Source organism: Bombyx mandarina, chromosome 03 (genome assembly GCF_030267445.1).
Source record: "Bombyx mandarina strain Sakado chromosome 03, ASM3026744v2".
NCBI classification, from domain to species: Eukaryota; Metazoa; Arthropoda; class Insecta; order Lepidoptera; family Bombycidae; genus Bombyx; species Bombyx mandarina.
In genome coordinates this window covers 10,703,910-10,724,256 of record NC_143210.1, presented here as the reverse complement: position 1 = coordinate 10,724,256, position 20,347 = coordinate 10,703,910, and the positions used below count along the sequence as shown (strand labels likewise).

The following is a 20,347-nucleotide window of genomic DNA, read 5'->3' as shown; positions in this document are numbered from 1 at the left end:
ATAGCAAAAGATGTAAGGAAAGACGGTCTGAAAAGAGAATGATTATTAAGTGGTAGTGTCCCTCTCGCACATATTACAATCAAAAAGCAGTGTTGCTAGCTTAGTGGATTTTCCACAAAATCTCGTGATTTGGACCCCTGTCTTGTTCGTTATTTCGTTACATCGTGGACTAAGGTTTGAGCGTATCTGGTCTGACTATCATTGAACTTCTGCCTCTGGGTCTTCCTCCGCATACATTGCCTGTTACCAGCAGCTTTTCTAGATTTTCCTTCTCTTTCTGGCAACGCGTCCAAAGAGCTCGAAACTGTTTTGCGCGCATATGAGGCTGATCCGCGTCAGAATTTTGATATTTTCCTCCATTACCATATCTCAAACAGGTCGGTTTTTATTTATTTATATTTTATTGCTCTTTATGCAGACGAGCATACGGCCCACCTGATCGTGAGTGGTTACCGTCGCCCTTGGACTTCAGCAATGCCAGGGGCAGAGCTAAGCCGCTGCCTACGAAGCGTTGCCGGTCGACTTTCTTAAGGGTTCAAGTCTTTACGCCATAAAGAAAAATGATAATGTAGGTAATGCTTTTTGGTATTCTTCGAAATGTTTCCAGTCTCCTCATACACGGTCCATATTGGATATAGACTAGAGTTTAGAAACAATTATTAATTTAATTGTCTGATATCTTTGGTGCATTACATTTTTAAGCCTTTTTTTAATAGAAATTAGACAGTATAAAGATTTTATTCGTTTATTTCCCAACTGAAAATCTTAAAATTAATGAATCATTTTCATTTTACACAACACAATTACGAATAATATAACAATCAAATATTTCATTGAACAGATCCTTCGTTAGAGGCATTATTATTATTCTAGTCTAGTTTGCATTGCACAGTACACTTGTTAAACAACTATATTGTTGTCATTGTTTTCTTCAAAACTTTCATTTGCATTGGAAGTAAAACATTGCAATTTGAGTCATTGTTACATTATTGTATTTAATATTTATTAGATTAAAATTAAAAGTTACAACTTACAGCAGCTACTTAGTAAAAATGCTCAATAACACATCACAATCATTGAATATGCAAGTTTGAAAAGGGCACATCTTTAAAAATGTAAAATGTTCAGGAAATGGAAAAAAACTGATTATTTTCCAATGCAGTGTAAAATTTAAAATATTAACTTTTGAGATATATTTTAGCGATAATTAGCAATTGAAAATTACTTGAATTATTATAAAATTGTTGTAGGTAAGCCTCAAAACTACATGAAAAAACGTATTTGACAAAATATGCGACATGTGCCCTTTTCGAAATTGCATATTCAATTGTAAAGGACATCACCAGAACGGACACCAGCCGACATAGCACTGACATAAGTTCTCGTTGCTGGTCGCCTGCTGGATGAGCAGGTCGACTTGTTTCTGCACGGACACAGTCTCGTCGATGTGCGGGAAGTCGCGGCCCGTGAGCTTGTCCCGGACGCGGTTCACGATGGAGAGGGCGCGCTTGTTGAGGTTGGCCTCGGCGGGTTGCGCGGGGTCGCGCGGGGGCTCGCGTGGGGGGTCGCGCGGGGGGTCGCGCGGCGGGCTGGCGGGCTCCGCGGGGCACGCGTCGGGGTCGGCCCGCGAGCGCCGCGTCGCCTCGATGAGCCTCCAGTTCAGCAGCGGGTCGTACACGAAGGCCTCGAGCACGGCCATCACGCTGTCTTTGTGTCGGTGCAGCACTTCCATCACGGACTCGCATGTTCGGCGGTACGTTCCTTCGATGCCTGTCACCTGTACATCATTTTATTTATTTATTTATTTATTTATTAAACTCCATGTAAAATTTACATTGGTAGACTTAATGCCAAAGGCAATCTCTACCAGTCAACAAAAGTAGTGCAGAGTAAATAGCATGAAATTTATATTAAATTACAAATACATACACAAAATCACATATACATACATGCATATAAAAGTTTATACAGTATTTATTAAAAATAATATATTAATAAATACTAATAAATACATAATACGGACGGTAAAGTCATAATTCAGTTATATACATTTCACATCAAGCGGTGACGCTCATGAAGTGACTATGAGTTCGACACATTCATAAATTCATAAACTATGAGACAGGTAGCCCCAGGACCGGATCTATTTAAGCCATTAAGCCTGTTCTCACATTCCAGTTTATTAGATCGAACTGTATTTAATGATGATGCCTTACTAAAAATAGTGTAAAATTAATTAGATTTATATCCATGATTATAGGTGTAACGAGTGGTCGCAAACCTTGTCATACCATGTTTTTACCATGTGCTTTGCTTTAATAAGAAACACTACTACAAAAATAATTACATACATGTGGGGTTTTATATTCAGGGTGGGCCAGTGAAACGTTTGATCACTTCACACTTCACACAAACTTGATTCTTTATTTCGTCTTAATCTATGTAACTAAAATATAAACGTCTTGCTTCTTCAGAGTTACACCGCGTTTGTCTTTCTTACTTCCTAACACGACATCTCCTACCTCTCTCACTCAGTCATGCTCCATATCGCTCCGTTCCGTTCCTACATACCTAATAATTTCGCGGAAGAGCTGTAGCCGAGGAGTTAACGAGGTGCACAGGGCTGGCGCGCCGCGGTGTTCTGACCACCGAGTGTAACTAATAATGTATGGGACTCAAAATTAATAGTGCATATTGAACGCCTCACCTCCATGGCATTAATGAGCATCCTAGTCAGCCTAAACGGAATCTTCTCCGGGAATTTATCTCTCGTGACAGCAACTTCGAAGCAATCACCAAAGTCAATATGCAAAAATTTTCCGGTGACCCTGTCGAGCATGATGTTGGACGGGTGCCTGTCTCCGAGGCCGAGGATGTAGCCCACCATGCTCATGACGGCGAGCGAGCGCGTGTAGTTGGTGCGCCGCTCGAACCACACCTCCGACGACGGACTCTTCAGCCATAACAATTTCGCTAAATCGTCACCAACCGTATGCTCTAGGGCATGCTCAAAAACTTCCACCTGAAAAAGTATTTTTTGTTAGATATTGTTTTCTTTTCTATTCACACGGTCTAATCGTGTAGTGATTAAAAGAATCCATAGACACTACAACGCGAATGCCGCTATCCAACTTAATACAAGTCAAAGATAAACAGAGTCATCCTCAATTGTTTGGTAATAGCGGCTACGAACGCTTCGCGGCATAAAGTGGGTGGGTAGGCAAAAAAGGTGAGTTGGCTAAAAAGTCTAGTAACCAATTTACAGGGAAATCTATATATATTATATATATATATAAATGAATTGCTGTTCGTTAGTCTCACTAAAACTCGAGAACGGCTGGACCGATTTGGCTAATTTTGGTCTTGAATTATTTGTGGAAGTTCAGAGAAGGTTTAAAAGGTAGATAAATATGAAAATGGTCGAAATTAAAAAAAAAAACAATTGTTTTTCCTTTGATGTGTCCCCCGTCGGACGGATTCCTTTTGTTTGTTTTAAGTTTATTTTATACAAAAGTTTAGGTCTTTTATTTATCAATTGAGGCACTACGAAGTCTGCCGGGTCAACTAGTATTACAATAAAAATCATTACCTTTTGCATTAACATCAATTTATCGAGATCTGAGGCCATCCGTTGCATGATTCTGTGTTCGATGTTCAACAAACACTTGCGTTTGTCTCTGTAATCCTTGATGAGGAAGTGCAGGGTGTCACAGTGCGGCACCCAGCCAATGAGACCCGAATTAGTGGAGAGCGGGATGACCGCGTATCTCTGTATGGCCAGGTCACGCCGGAAAGTGTCCGGGTCGGCCTGCAGCAGCGTGTTCACGAGACCGAACAACTGCATAACTCTTTCGTCCTGACGGAGGTCTTCGTGACCCTTCAGCAGGAACATGTAATCTTTACCGTTCGAACCCCGGATGCAGAGACGACGTGGTCTTTGTTTAGAACTTATCACCTGTGAACGACAATACTCTTTAATATTAACCATAGATAATACACATAAATTAGTTTTTTTTTATTGCCCTTGCAGGCAGACGAGCGCACGGCCCACCTGATGGTGAGTGGTTACCGTCGCCCATGAACTTCAGCAATGCCAGGGGCAGGGCCAAGCCGCTGCCTACCGCTAAACGCTAAGCCGCTACCTGCAGGCTGCTCTGTATGTGCGCGATGCGTATGAGGTCCTGGTCGGGCACGTAGGAGCCGGGCACCGCGAGCTCCAGGTCGCGGCAGTTCAGCAGCCGCGGCGACACGTACTGCAGCTCCAGCGACGTCAGCTGCGGCAGCTGCCGGCTGATGCGACGGAACACGTGGTAGTACAGGTCCCACGCTTGGTTCAGATCGCGCACCTGACCAGATTCCTGTACACATGGATATAATTCATTTCATTTAATCTATACATATAAATAAAATTAGAGTGCCTGTTCGTAATATTGAAATAATCGCTTTTTACTACATGCATATGAATATATGTATATGGTACATACACCAAAATATCATTTTTTACAATTTTTGTCTGTCTGTCTGTTTGTTCCAGCTAATCTCTGGAACGGCTGGGCCGATTTTGACGGGACTTTCACTGACAGGTAGCTGATGATATAAGGAGTAACTTATGCTACTTTTTTTAGACTAGCTTTGCCCCGCGGCGTCACCCGCGATACGACAATAACCGCGGGTAACATCGCGGGACTCAACTATTCAATAATAAAATTTAATGTTTCCGAAGTGAAGCGAGGGGGGGTCGCTAGTTCTGAATAAGATGACCGTTCAAACCCAAACGCATTCCTGATTCACGGCAGATATAGGCAGGGTGGTGGTACCTACTCGTGCAGACTCACAAGAGGTTCCACCACCAGTAATTATGCAAATTATAATTTTGCAGGTTTGATTTTATTATACGATTAGCTGTACCCGTCCGCTTCGCTGGGCATTTAAAATTATCATTATTATTTCTCACCCCCACAAAGATCCTCATCATTAACGCCCCCGCAACTGGTATAGGGAGTCCAACACTCATATAAATATTAGCCTATCCATTAAGTACATGTATTTTCTAAACGGATACCAAGTTTCAAGTCAATCGGATGCATGGTTCAGTAGTTATAACGAAACATAAGTAAAAACCACTGTAGATTTATATATTACTAGCGACCCGCCCTCGCTTCGCTTCGGAAACTGTAATTTATTATTGATTTCTCCACTATTTAATGGATGTTATTATAAATATAAACCTTCCTCTTCAATCACTCTATCTATTAAAAAAACCGCATCAAAATCCGTTGCGTAGTTTTAAAGATTTAAGCATACATAGGGATATAGGGACAGAGAAAGCGACTTTGTTTTATACCATGTAGTAATTATTATACGATGTTATTCCTTCACCGTGGAAGTCAATCGTGAACATTGGTTAAGTACGTATTGCATTAGAAAAATTGGTACTACCGTCTGCAGGATTCGAACACCGGTGCATCGCTAGATACGAATGCACCGGACGTCTTATCCTTTAGGCCACAACGACTTGTCGACGATCTTCTAATGTATCTAACATACCTTATAACGGTTGCACCAATCTTGTGCTTCGTTAAGTTCTCGGCTGTAAGCGTGGCTGAACGAAGCTTCCTTTACCGTTTCCGGTCCCCTCTCCAACATAGCATGCAGTGGTTCCAGCGTTTTCAGCATAGCATTAACGTCGTTTTCGCTGAAATATAATCTAGAAGCTTCCTCTAATGCCTCATACCATTGTTCGTGCCACAAAATAGCCACTCTGATCAGTTCCTCCGAAATCATCGCGGCCTGATTGACTAAATTGCTTGAATGAGTACACATAGACTTCAATATGTGATTGGCTGCGTTCTTTCGGGCCACAAATGAGGATTTAGAGGCCACCGTCAATGGATACACAAGAGCTTGTGGATGCGACTTTCCAATGTCGATGAGTAATGAGTGAATGAGTTTCCCAACCAGGGGTCGAGGTGTGTCGATTCTGGCGATGAGCTGCGGTATGACTTGGAGCCACACGTTTATTTCAATAGTTCTAATACCCTCTACGAGCGCTTCATGTACGGCGGGATAGTGACCGTAGTCAAACCACAAAGTCAACAATCGTAATGTATCTTGTAAAGAGCTGCCGTGTGACAAATATATTGATTTAAAGAAGCCTTCTACGGCGGGAACCGTGTGCTGTTGAATGCATTCGGGGCTCATTTTTCGCTCACCAGAAAGTGTGCGGCCGGAATTGGTATCTTGATGTTTGTAGAAAAGCACAGTCTCAAAGTTCATGTAGGCCCACGCATGCCAAGCTTTGTACCAATCGGACGACAACTCTGTGGCGGCTGCGTAATTTCTCAATATTTCCGGTATGGAATGTTCATTGATTCCGAGTAGAGATTCACACCACGATCCCAATTTCAAATGGCATCGCGCCAATAGTCTGCAGTGGTCAGCATCTCCAGTTTCAGTGCCGATGATGTAACGCTGAAGCTGATCGTACGCAAGCTGTTTATCTCCAGCAACCCACAAGTGCTTGGCGTAGGCCAAAGTCAATCTTGGCTCGTGCGTCGGAAGAGGCATATCTCTATTTTTGCTGGGATCAGTACCGAGTAGCATCACCAAAGTTTTGTGGGCTTGCCGAGGAGCACCACTCTTCCTACACAGCGACGCGAACTTAAGCCAAGTAGCCATATCTTCTTGCGGCGTAAGAACTAAGCTACGAACTTGTAAGATTCTACGCCAGTCTTCAACTAATCTTTGGCCACCTTGCAATCTTGTCCACCAGGCTTGGCGAATGGTTTCCCTTCTTTCATTTACTAATTTATATGTGATCACTTCTTCTAATTCGGCAAGTAGCTGAGCGTTTACCAGAGCTCCATAAGCTCTTTGATAGCTTTCTCCAGCCACTGCAGTTAGTTCTGAATCCAGCAATGTTCGTGCTAAGTCTATGAATTGTTTTGATACTTTATATTCACCATTGTGTATATTAAGAACAGCTCTGTAGAAAGCACCGTCTTGGGTGTTCTCGGGTAGGAAATTTACATACTTTGCCATCGAATCCCATTCGTTGAGGCCCCACGCAGCTGCAGCGGCTAATCTGGCTGCTTTATATTTTTCATCAGTACCCATTTTAACCCAACTTTCTGAAACTGTATTGTATAATTTTAACCACTCTCCCAAAGCTTCGTAGCAACGTAGTTCACCGAGATATGCATCCACATCGTCAGGGTCTGCTGACAATTTTTCGCTGTACAGATTAAGTGCTTTTTCCCAATTGTGCAATTTTTCATACCATCTGATTTGCACTTTCAGATTCGTGTCCCCGGCTTCACGTTGAGCCATTACTCTTTCCAATAGACCTTCAGCTGCTTCTTTTTGTTGCAATTTATTATTAATGTGAATCAAAGCTTCTACAACCTGTGAAGTGGCGCCATTGCGGAACTCTTCTTCCTGGATACAAAAATGATAGGTAAAATTGTGATTTAGGATACTTAAAAATCTTGACAAGCTGTCATTAACAGAACTAGACGATGATCGAGCTTTGCTCGTTTTTTTTTTTTTTTTATAAATTGTCTTTTTTGGAAATTATATTTAAATGCGAATTACATATTGATAAAATGATGAAATATTCCAAGATCGTTTAGGCATTTTTAAGTGAACACGTAAGTTAAAAAGACACAAATAAATAATATATTTTCTTGGTCTAACCTTAAACCAAACACTCATTGGCTTCGGGTGGCTTAACAACACTATCTGCTGAAATAGCTTTAGTGTTATTGTCTCTTTAAAGCAGGTAGTTGCTCTCAATTACAAAAAATAATATTATTATTCGCCAATAGATGTCGGGAAGAGTCATAAAGTTTATTATCGATAAAGTTGATTATTGAAAACACGAATAAAACAACATTTTCGACTTATCGCCCCGAAATCCCCTGTGTACTAAATTTTTTTTAAATTGTTGAAGCCGTTTCCGGGATTCTAATTATATATATATATATATATATATATATATATATATATAAATCCCGTAACTCTTTTGGCAACCTTTCATTTTCCAACCTTCTGACAACCACCACTTCTAATAGACTTAGAGCAAAATGAATCATGTATATTAACGTATTAACGAATATGAAACTCACTGTGCAACTCGAAATTCACCTTGTTGCAATATCCTAGAAAATAGTAATATACTAATATCAATATTCTTCGCAGTACTTTTGACCACCAAACTACATTGGTGTACTTACTCCATCCGCGTATATTTAAATATATTACTAATCAATTCACTACAGATAAGTCTACCGTTTTTTTGGAAATAAATTGGAACTCTGTATATTGTTCCGTATACTTAATTCATTCCTACAAACGTCGGACTTCCTCCCATTAGCGTGTACTTCTGACATGTTCACTTACTGACAAAATATACTACCATTCACAGATCTTATAATTGTCGAAACCCATGTGCAGTCAATTATGAAAATAATATACTTAAGGCCATAATTGTTCAGTAGGAGAAACAGATAAACTACTTTGAAAAAATCTACATTAAGGTTTACCCTAAAATATTGTAAGTGGTAACTTTGCAGACATCTTAAATTTGTTCTATTAAGTTCCTTTTTTTTTATTGCCCTTGTAGGCAGACGAGCATACGTCCCATCTGATGGTGAGTGGTTACCGTCGCCCATGGACTTCAGCAATGCCAGGGGTAGAGCCAGGCCGCTGGCTACCGTTGAGTACTCTCCACAAGCCTCGTTTGAAGAAGGACATGTCATAGCGCTCGGGAAACACCGTGAAGGGGAGCACATTCCAAAGCCGGATGGTACGTGGCAAAAAAAAGATCTCTGAAAACGCACTGTGGATAAACGCAGTGGCTCCAAGTAGTTATGGATGTACTCTACTCCGGTGGCAGGCGGTGCGATAGTAAAAACGAGATGACGGAATCATCTCAAAAAATTCCTCAGAGCACTCCCCATGGAACATACGGCACAAAATTTTGAGAGAAGCGAAGCCCCTCCGCAGATCCGGAGGTTCCAAACGATCCGTGAGAACGGGATTATCGACAATCCGAACGGCCCTCTTCTGTATGGAGTCAATTGGAAGAAGCTGGTATTTGGGAGCCCCAGCCCAGAGGTGGGAACAGTACTCCACGCGAGGCCGGACTTGTGCTTTATAAAGCAAAAGTATTTGTCCAGGCGTGAAGTATCGCTTCGCTCTGTTGAGGACTCCCAGCATTTTGGACGCCATCTTGGCTTTGCCCTCCAAATGACTCCGAAGCTGGACATCGCACGAAATGTCGACTCCAAGTATTCCGATACTCGTGAAAGGTTTCAGGGATACTTCTTGGAATTGTGACACCACGACAAAGGGGTCCTTCTTCGCAGTGAACGCGCAAACTTGTCTTTAACGGGTTGAATTGAACTAAGTTCGATTCACTCCACTCGGAGATTCGCCCCGGAGAGCTCTCCACTTCAGACACAAGCTTAGATCGTCTCTCTTGCACAACGCTCTGTGAAAGACTAATGGCCGATATATCGCGCATCCCCCGTGCCGTCATCTGCATAGCAATGCATGCCATCAATAGATGTCATTGATATACAGGATGAAAAGCGTGGGGAAGGGCACCGAACCTTGTGGAACACCAGCGTTAATGGTCATGGTATCGGAGCAGCCACCGTCTAGAACGACCGTGATGCTCCGCCCATCCAAAAAGCTAGCGATCCACTTTTAGAGTCCCTTGGGGATACCGTAAGATGGTAGCTTCGACAGAAGTGCCCTATGCCAGACCCTGTCGAAGGCCTTCGTGATAAGAAGCTCACAGAAAGAGCTTCGCCCTTGCTCTCCAAGACTTTAGCCCACCTGTAAGTAACGTATACAAGAAGGTCGCCGGCTGAGCGACCGTGACGGAAACCGTATTGTCGGTCATTTCAGGACTTGTGTATAAGCCTTAGCTCGATGGGTCCGACTGGTCACTCTTCTTGGGGATAGGATGGACGTGGGTGGTTTTCCATGAAGACGGGACCCTGTTAGTTAGTACTATACGAGAGACGATACAAATGCGTTAGCGTAGGTGTCAACTCAGGGGCGTAGGTTTTCAAAACCATTGCAGGGATGCAATCTGGCCCTCTCGACTTATGGACGTCCAGAGCCTGCAGCTCCCGCCTGACTGCACACTGTCTAAAGCAGATCTCAGGTAGAGAGCTATCACACCAGGGGATGTTGGGTGGTGTGGCGCCCCGGTCATCCATAGTGGAGTTCGTCGTCGTCGAATGTAGTCGTCGTGGCCTAATGGATAAGACGTCTGGTGCATACGTGTTGAGGCGATGCACCGATGTTCGAATCTCAGGCGGGTACCAATTTCTCTAATGAAATACGTACTCAACAATTGTTCACGATTGACTTCCACGGTGAAGGAATAACATCGTGTAATAAAAATCAAACCCGCAAAATTATAATTTGCGTAATTATTGGTGGTAGGACCTCTCGTGAGTCCGCACGGGTAGGTACCACCACCCTGCCTATTTCTGCCGTGAAGCAGTAATGCGTTTCGGTTTGAAGGATGGGGCAGCCGTTGTAACTATACTTGAGACCTTACAACTTATATCAAGGTGGGTGGCGCATTTACGTTGTAGATGTCTATGGGCTCCAGTAACAACATCAGGTGGGCTGTGAGCTCGTCCACTCATCTAAGCAATAAATAAATAAATAAATAAATAAAAAAAATTCGAGGCGAAGAATTTGACCAGAACGTCAGCCTTCTCTTTTGCACTATGGGCCAGACTGTCATCGACTTTACGTAGTGGTGGGAGACAAGACCTGCAGAAGTCGCCTTCTGCAGCCTTAGCCAGCGATCAGAAAGCACGGCTCCCAGAGGGATAGCCTTTCAGTCGCTTACCAATTCTGGCAACGTTCTCCGAATTCGCCTTGGCAATAGTCCTCATATAGGACCTAGAGGTGGCGTTAAATTTCCGCCTCTCCTCCGAAATGTCGGGGTCCTGGCATCTCCTAGCATCATTCCATGCCGCGTATGCGGACCGCTTGAGGTGTGCAGCATCCCTGCTAGGTTTATTTACCAGGGTTTGCTGCGACCCCCAACAGGCACCTCAGAAGAAGGAATGAATAATTCCATCCCCTGAAGCACCACGTTTTCAAGCCGGTCTGCACAGACGTCAGGATCATCGGAGGAAAAGCAGAAGCGCCCCCCTGGGTAGGATGCGTAAAATTCACGCATTCCGTCCCAATCTGCTAACCTGTACCGCCAAACTCTTCGAAACCCGGTCATCATTCGACGACTAGGGCGAGAGAGTGGTATCGCAGTACGGATATGGCAGTGATCAGACGATCCAAGTGGAGCGTCGACCACCACACTGTATCCAGCTGGGTGAGATGTCAGCAGAAGGTCCAACAAAGAAGGCTCGTGCCTCTCAACGTCTGGGACACGGGTGGGCTGTGTCACCAGCTGAGTGAGGCCGTAGAACAAAGCGAAATCGTAGGCTGCCCGACTCGGGAGGTCAGTGGTTCTGGACCCCAACCACTCTTGGTGATGAGCGTTAAAGTCACCAAGGACCACCACCTCCGCAGATGGGCACTGCTCAAGCAGCAAGACGTAACCTTTTTTTATTTTATTTTTGTGTGTTTGTGGTATTTAATACGCTTTTATTAGCTTCAGACGTATGTATGTTTGGAACGGAATCTTTGAACATGATTTTCAAAACGCCGGATTAACTCAAAATTTGGTATACTTATTAAGGACCGATGACAATTCAATATTAAAACAAAATTGAAAACATTGAAATTCAACTAAAAAATAATAGTTTAAAAAAACTAACAAAATACGCTTTTATAGAAATCCAACTAAAAAATAGAAAATAAATTTTAATAAATTTGAAAAATAGTGTAAGAAAAAATGATTTTATTGTAAAAAAAAGCGTGCAGTGTTTCATATGCGGGAGGAAATGTTCCACTTTTCTCCCTCGGTGCACAATGTACTAATTTGTGAATGTACTTGAATTAAAATTAGAATTCAATGTGAAATTCGCTCTTTTTTCAAGATTATTTTCGTCACAAATTTCTGTTGCCACCTGTACCTGCAGATTTAGTTATGTTTAAGACCTTGAGTTTAAATAATTTATTTGTTACACTGCCATATTAGAAAATCATATCCAAATACCTATTTTATTAATATTTATTATTAATATTATATTAATATATTAATTATTTATTATAATTTAGTATAATCATCAAGTCTTGGTTCAGAAGTGTTGAAAAATCTGAAATTAATGTTTCGAACATTAATGAGAAAACGAAAGAGACTTGTTATGACTATTCGATTCTTGATTTTCGCTATAGTTATTTAAATATGATTTTTGTTATCTTAAGAATCAAAATCCGAAATAAGGTGTCACCGGTGACACCTAGTAATCTGCAAAGTTTCAGTGTCACAGGAATTTGAGGGTGATTTATTTTTTCTACACAAGAAATCTTAGCGCATAAACAGCGACTAGAATATTATAATGCCGGCTGTTATAATATTATCCGTTTCTTGTTTGCTTTTTATCCATTTTGATTATAAACAAAAGAGAATTAACCACTAATCAATCTGTAGAAGTAAACCTAGATGAACCTAGCTTGATAATTACAGTCACATTCATCAGGTCTATAATGATCATATATGGTATAATTGCAAATATGACACCAAAAAATCTTTTTTAGTAAAAAAAATATCAATATCAATGTACCGACCGTAATACCGAAATAATTACTAGTACTACTATTAATAAGTGGGTTACACCCACGACACGCACGTTATAATAAGTACATAGTTTTGTATAATTTGAATCCGAAGTGAATAGTCGGCAACGTCACGTTGTTCACAAGCGAAATTTCGAGCTGGCTGGCGACGCCAAATCATCGGTATGGTAAAAGCCAATATATAGCGCTACGTATACACACCCTCTGGCGGCACCGCTCGACACTGCGATATGCTTTTCCAAACGTTTCTGAGGCAATTTGGTGACCATCTCAAAAATTGATATAGTAACCATAACTCCATCTACAGTTGATTGGTGTAAAAAATATTGAGAAACAAAGTGGCGACCGCATATTGGTCGCCAAATGTCGGTGGTCGCCATTTTAAATGTACTTTTGTGTTCATTGGATGCCAAAAGTGTTGCAGGATATATATATATATATATATGTATATATATATACAAGAATTGCTCGTTAAAGGTATAAGATAACTCACCTTGTAATGAAGAGCTTTGGCATATGCTCTACAGTGCATAGCCCGTTCTCCCAAAAGTTGTGTGGATATTGGCAAAGCGCCTCCTTCACAGTGTTCCATGAATTCGGCCAGATTTAGCACAGTGTGCGCCAGCTCCGGCGCGTCTGGAGCAGTTAAGGCCTGTTCTAACGCATTCGACAGTTCGGTGCGCGAGGTGTCGTCTAACTCGGTCCAACAGGATACGAAGGCCGCGTTGAACAAGTCTCGCAAAAGTTGAGAATAATTGTGGGCAAGATCTAAACACGCCCTGAAAACGAATTTTGATAACTATACTACGTTTTATACAATGCGAAGGCTAGTTTTTCTCCTACCCACGCCGAAAGTTCGGTTTTCCTTCCGCTGTACAGGGAAGAAAGTCTAACTGTTCCTCCCGCTGTACAGGGCAGAAAGTGTAACTTTCCCCCCTGGGTACTGACACGTGCGCATGCGCGTTAGTGTCTACGTCTGCTCTCACGCACCTAAAAGTCTCCGCCATTATAGTGCTCGGGTAAATTGCAATATTGTGTTTAGTGTAAAAGTGAAATAAACAAAAAGCAATAAAATTGAATAGTCAAGTATTAAACAAAGATGAGTTCATCAGAGAGTTCTTATTCAATTAGTAGTAGTTTATTTAAAAATTAAAAAACAGTTAAATTGTTTTTTATGAGTAAGGGGGGCACCGCCCCCCCAAACCCCGCTAGGGCTTCGCCCCTGGACCCCGGCTCGGTAATTTACACACTTTCGGCCTGGTAGGAGAAAAAATAGTATGTGCACCGCGAGAAAAAAGTAGGACATCTCATCGCGCGTGTTGGCCAATTTACACGCGGGAGAAAATGTCCTACTTTTCTCCCTTGGTGTACAATGTACTATTTACTCTAATTGTGAAATTACATACCTTAGAGCAGGGCTATGAGATTCGGTTAGCAATCCAATGCTGAACCGCCGAAGCCACTCCAACCAGTCATCTTTAGACACACGACTGCTTACAGTCCAGGCAAGCTTCAAGCTATGAGCGTTCACACATAACTTGCGAATGGACTGTGATGTGTCACATACTATGATACGAGCCTGAAATTTTTATATGTTTATAAATAAGGATATATTATTTTTACAATTTATAATAATTCCACTTAAAAATAATAGTTTCTTGTTTGAAAAAATTAGTGACCTTACCTCTTGGTTGTTATTTCTGGGCCTACGCCTCGTACTTTGTAGAAACTCATGCATAGCTAAAGTTTGACTAGACTGTAATCTTGACAATAGAAGTTCGTAATTTTGATGCTGTATTTTATGTTTAACCACCACTTTTTGTACTAGAGGTATGAAATCGGTATATTTTCTACCTAGCTGCACTATCAAAGCGCATAAGGTGTCCATTGCCGTTTGTCTTAGTGGAGCGCACGAATCTAAGCTCCGCACAAGCGGGTGGATGATTCTCGAAACCAATTCATTATAACTGAGAGAGTCTGATAATATGTCTACTGTTTCCATCGCCACCTTAGCCACATGAATTGGACAATCGGAGGCGTCAAACAATTTAACGATAGACGGTATTACGAGATGCATGTAGTCGTCAAGGTTATCCTCGAACTTTTGTAGAGCATATAAAAGCTTTTCAGTGACCACACGATCTTTACTCGCATCATGCGCGAGTACGCGCAATATTTGAGGCATCAATTGCGGTAAATACACCTTAAATTCCGAGCCGAGAGCTATGGCTATGTATTCTACTAACAGTATCAGCGTCGGTTGTAGAAAACTGTTTGGCGTCCAGAATTCCTTAATAAGATCAAATATCTTGTCCAAATAATTTCGTATGTGTTGTTTCACGATGGCGATTAGCCTCGCCAGTTGTGTGAAAAGGAATTCGCGGAAGTTGTTGTTATCAGTCGCCCGCGCTACGTACAAGAGGCTTGGGGTCACGCGAGATATGTACGGAACACATTTAATACCTAAAGATTGGAATATAAAGGTCACAGCCTGAACTACGTTAGTGTGATGCTGTTGTAAGGTTGGATCACGTAATATTCGCATTAGTGTTGATATAACGATTGCTGGATAGTATTCATCTAAAACAGGGGAAGACATATTGACTAGCATTTCACTGGTGGTCATATCAAAATTGTTTCCTTCAGATTTGCTATCAGTGACAGGGACAAGTGTGGAATCAACCTTCATCCCTTTTGTCATTTTGTGCTTGTAAGGATCTAAAGCACCGAGTAAACCCAAAACGCGTATAGTTTCCCTTCTATCTTTAGGTTGTTGTTCAGTTTTCAGGAAATTTAACATTACATCCATAAGGTTTGGGTATTCGGTGTAAGGAGTTACTACATGTCCAGTAGCACTAATTAGTTGTCCAAATGCCCACAGCGCAACACTTCTTTTCTCAGTAGCACTCGCGTCTGATAATAATTCCAATAGTATAGACAAAAGTTCAGGAAGCCATTTTTTCAGCCCAGTATTGTCTCCATGTACATCTGCCAAATCTCCAATCGCTTTCAATACACTGATTACAACACCTGGATTAGAGTCGGATTCTTTCAGTTTTGGAACCAAAACATTAAGTATTGTTTCCATGTAAGGTTTTACAAGTTTCGGTGCATGTAGTATTAAATTATCAAGCATTCTTGCTGCTTGCTCCTTATTTCTACTCATTCCAGAATGTTCTAATTCAGTTAAGAATTGTATTAAAACTTTTCTAAGACCTGGCATAACATAGGCAGGGTTCACAGCACTAAGACGTCCCACTGTACAAATTGCCAATTCACGAATGGACAGGTGTTCATCATTCATGGCCATAAAAAGAAAAGTAAGATTTTCAACTTGTGCCAAATGAATATCAAATATATCAGTTAGTGATTCTAATACCCAATAACGTACTTCATAGTCAGGATCCGTGACTGCAACAATTAACAATTTGCCTATGACCTCTGCAGTTAACAATGTGAGTGTTCTAGATGGGCTGTTGATAGTTCTGATTGTAGCATCAGCCAGTAATTTTGCTGATGTTTTAACTGCTTCAAGTCTAATTTCTTGTTGATCACTTAGCAAGAAGTGTTCTGCACAGCGCCTAACAAACATTAATAAGCTGTGTTGTCCTTCAAAATGAAACGTGCCCAATGTGCGTAATGCCAATACTACACTGGCTGAATCTTGTACTTCTATCACAAGACTCATGTTACTCATTTGTTGTTCTAAAGAATGTGGTACACCAGGATGCAAAAATGGTTTGTTTCTTAAAACAATTGAAAGCATATTTAGTAAGCCTTCAGATATTTCCCTTCTGAGATTTGGTAAGCTTAGACTGAGCTCTCTGAGGCATATGGTTAATGATGGGCTAAGTCCAGTAGCAAACATTGGATCCAAGAGTTCTTTTATATCATTAACCACTAGGTCTTTAACTGTACCAGCCAGTAATGTTATACATGCAAAAATAGATGGATCAACCCAAATTCTCTTTTTTGTTAGTGTATCTCTTACAGGCAAAGCTTGTTTTATAACCTCCATGATTCTTGGAATATAATTCTTTATATCATTCTCTAGAGCAGCCGCCATCAAACCTATTGTTGTAAAAGCAACATTTTTGTCTTTTTCTCTACTACGAAGACATGTGATCAAGTAGTGCATTGTTGTACTAAAATATTTTTTTAGAAAAAACTCTTTATTGAAAGCTGCCAATCTTGGAATTATTATAAGTAATATTTGTGGTATCCCTTGTATCTTCAATACCCGTTGAGCCATAACATCTGAAAGATATTAATTGCATTATATGGTATAGTAATAATACTACAATAGTTTTATTACATAAATCTCTTTAAGCTAACAATATTTTTTTTTATGTTATAATTTTCAAAATTATTTTTGGAAAGAAAAGCATTACTTTCATAACTAGAACTTATTCATTGATGAAAATTTAACACTAATGTTACCTTGACAAATCTTCTCAAACTTTTCAGTAAGTAGTTTACGACATACTGCTGATTCATAGATAGGCACAGGATATTGAACATTCTCAGTTTTAAAACCGTCACACAAGTATCCACGTTTGACTGAAGGACTGTGCAACTTAGCGCTTATAAAAATGATATCATCAGAGACTGTCAATTCTTTTTGTGTGTCAAAGTTGTGTATGAACTGTGTGTACTTCTTTTCCCAAACAGAATTTGAACATCTTAAGAGTTCATTCAATATTAATAATCCTCCATGCACTCTATCCTCTTTGGTCATGCTCTTTTCTTTTAATGGTATGTCTTCAAAAGAAAACATAGCTTCTTCGTAGCACTGCATGTACCACTGAAGTTTTGCTGTTGATTGCTTTGCTGTTTCTCTCTGCGAAGTCACCACCAAGCCAGCTCTCAGAGCCTTGGCTGCTGCTTCACGGATTTGCTGCTTTGGATCTTTGAGTGCTATTAGAATGTGATCAAAGAAACCTGAAACTTGCTGATAAAAATATGTTGGCATTGCTATGGCTAGTTCTTTAAGAAGTAAGACTGCTGAGTGGCGTCTTCCTTCATTGCGTTCTTCGGACAACCACTCAAATGCTCTTTTAACTTCGAATTCTACATACTCTGCTCTCTTAATACCTGACACAGTAGCAAGACGACCGACAGTTTTAGCAGCCAGTTCCATCACTCCCACATCAGAAGATGGTAGAAGATTGCGAAGATAGTTGGCAAATCTCGTTATACGAGTTTTTGTTGTGTCGCAATCGCCACCGATTAGGCATACTGAAATAAACGATTACTTAGAATTTTAAATATATTCCTGAAATTATCTTAAAAAAAAAGAAATTACCAATAGCAAGGACACCGCCCTTCTTTTCGTGGACGTCATTGCTTGAAACCATTTCAAATATTTGATGATTGAATTCATCGAGGAACTGCGTGAGTTCCTCTTGTGGTACCTCTCGTAATTCCGTCTTCGCATAATGATAAAGTTCACGTGCAGTCTTTATCTGAATGTCAACCGTTCGAGACTTCAGTCCCGAAACAAATTGAGCTACTTGATTAGACATTTTTAGGGCCACTACTTCATGTTTCAGCCTTCAAGTTCAGCTTTAAATTGATTAACGCGATTAACTTAAGATTCTGAAGAAGTGATACAAATAAACATAGAAGACCGTCATGTTGAGTTTTTTTTAAGGCATATTATGACCTGGTAACTAAGACCTTTAAGTCATGTCTTATTTTATTTTTATTTTTATTTATAGGTACCTAAGAAATGAAGATGATTAATTTGAGACATTAATCAACTGGGATGAAATGAAATGAAATGAGATGAGATGATACGGGATGAAATATAATATCATTAAAATAGTGGTCATTTACTGAGATTTTTCCAATGGACTTTTTGGAGAAACCCGAGAGGTTACGTCCAGCGGCTTTGTTTCATTTTCCCCCATTTGTGCACTTTCACATATATTAAACAGTTAATAAATCACCGTTATTACACATTTAAACCTGAAGAAACACTAAATAGACAAAATAAAACAAATCACACAACATCACTCCTCGCGCTCCCTCCAAAAAGTCCCACTGTCATGTTGAGTTAGCTTCCAGGGTTCCAGGTCCTCGATTGAGTTAGTAAAGTTTCTACATCCTATCAATTATTTTCCCCAATATCTTGCAACTATTTTTCAAACACGAAATGAAAGAAAATAATTATGCGATATAAATTAAGTTAGGTACATAAGGAAATATTTAAACTGAAAAGTTTTAAGCTGTTCGCTCTTTCTAAGCTGTTCGATAATATCCGATATTGTTTTAAGTTAAAAACATTCTAATCGTAGAAATATTAGATAGTTGCTTGTCTTATTTGTTTCGTTTCGTAACTGTGAAGGATATCTCTTAGTAAGCGGTGTAATGTCGACCTAAAATAGTATTAGCCCATCTCTATCCATGAGTATGATAAAATACAACTACTACCAAAGTACTGTGATGGTTGGTGGGCATTTATTTACTAGTAGTCGGATGCATTGCAAGCTTAGGCAGATATGTACTATCATCCTGCCCTCTTCTGTATCACACCATTGAAGCTGTAACAATATGTCTTATGGTTTTTACTAATGAATTAAAACTTAAAAACTGGTGGTAGGGTGTCTTGTCAGTCTGCACGGGTAGGTTCTAGCACGCTGGATATTTTTGGCGCCAGCCATTATATATATATTATTTTGGACAGCCATTATAGAATACAATTAATACTTCGACTTCATGTCTCAAAATGGGTAGCAGCATTCACCTTGTGACGTCTATTGGCTCCGAGAACCGTTTAAGTCGGTAAGGTAGCAGATCAGCCGTGAACTTGTTCACCTATATACGTAATAAATAAAAAATATTGCCCTTATAGGCAGACGAGCATAAGGCTCACCTGATGGTAAGGGGTTACCGTCGCCCACGGATTTCAGCAATGCCAAGGGCAGAATGAAGCCGCTGCCTATTTTTCACAAGCCTCGTTTGAAGAAGGCCAAGTCATAGCGCTCGGTAAACACCGTGGAGGTGAGCTCATTCCAAAGCCGGACGGTACGTGGTAAAACTCTGGAAACGCACTATGGATGATGAAGGCAGTGGCTCCAGGCAGTACGAGTGAATTCTGCCCCGATGGCGGGCGGTGCGCAGGGTAAATCAAGATGATCATCTCAAGCAATTCCTCAGATCACTCCCCATGGAACACACGGTACAAAATACAGAGAGAACCGAAGTCCCTCCGCAGACTCAGAGGCTTCAACCGATCCGTGAGAATGGATGAGATGATGGAGAATTATCGACAATTCAAACGGCCCTCTTCTGTTTGGAGTCAAATGGACGTAGCAGGTATTTGGGAGCCCCGGCCCAGAGGTCGGAGCAGTACTCCACGCGAGGCCTGACTTGTGCTTTATAAAGCAAAAGTCTTTGTCCATGCGTGAAGTACAAAAGTAATGATTTAATAACATCGTGTAAGATGAAACGTCATAGTGTAAGGGCTAAGAAGGTATTGTGCCCTGGGCGCGAGTTAAGATCGCTACGTCACATCCATCACAAGCCATCCTGTTTCTGCTGTGAAGCATGCTTTTCGGTTTCAAGAGTAGAACAGCCGTTATATAATTTACTGGAGACTTTGACCTCA

General features: G+C 40.9%; 1 protein-coding gene across 1 annotated transcript; it reads right to left on the bottom strand.

Annotated features, from left to right (window-relative positions):
- Positions 1 to 731: 731 nt before the first annotated feature.
- mTor (serine/threonine-protein kinase Tor) lies at positions 732 to 18,374 on the bottom strand. The gene is made up of 10 exons (XM_028173569.2): positions 18,041 to 18,374; positions 17,176 to 17,973; positions 14,420 to 16,992; positions 14,142 to 14,314; positions 13,229 to 13,514; positions 5,548 to 7,437; positions 4,143 to 4,358; positions 3,590 to 3,955; positions 2,708 to 3,022; positions 732 to 1,777 (listed from the first exon to the last, which is right to left on the bottom strand). Exons 1-10 carry the CDS (start codon positions 18,258 to 18,260, stop codon positions 1,340 to 1,342), a joined length of 7,275 nt encoding a protein of 2,424 aa, XP_028029370.2. The 5' UTR covers positions 18,261 to 18,374; the 3' UTR covers positions 732 to 1,339.
- Positions 18,375 to 20,347: the final 1,973 nt, after the last annotated feature.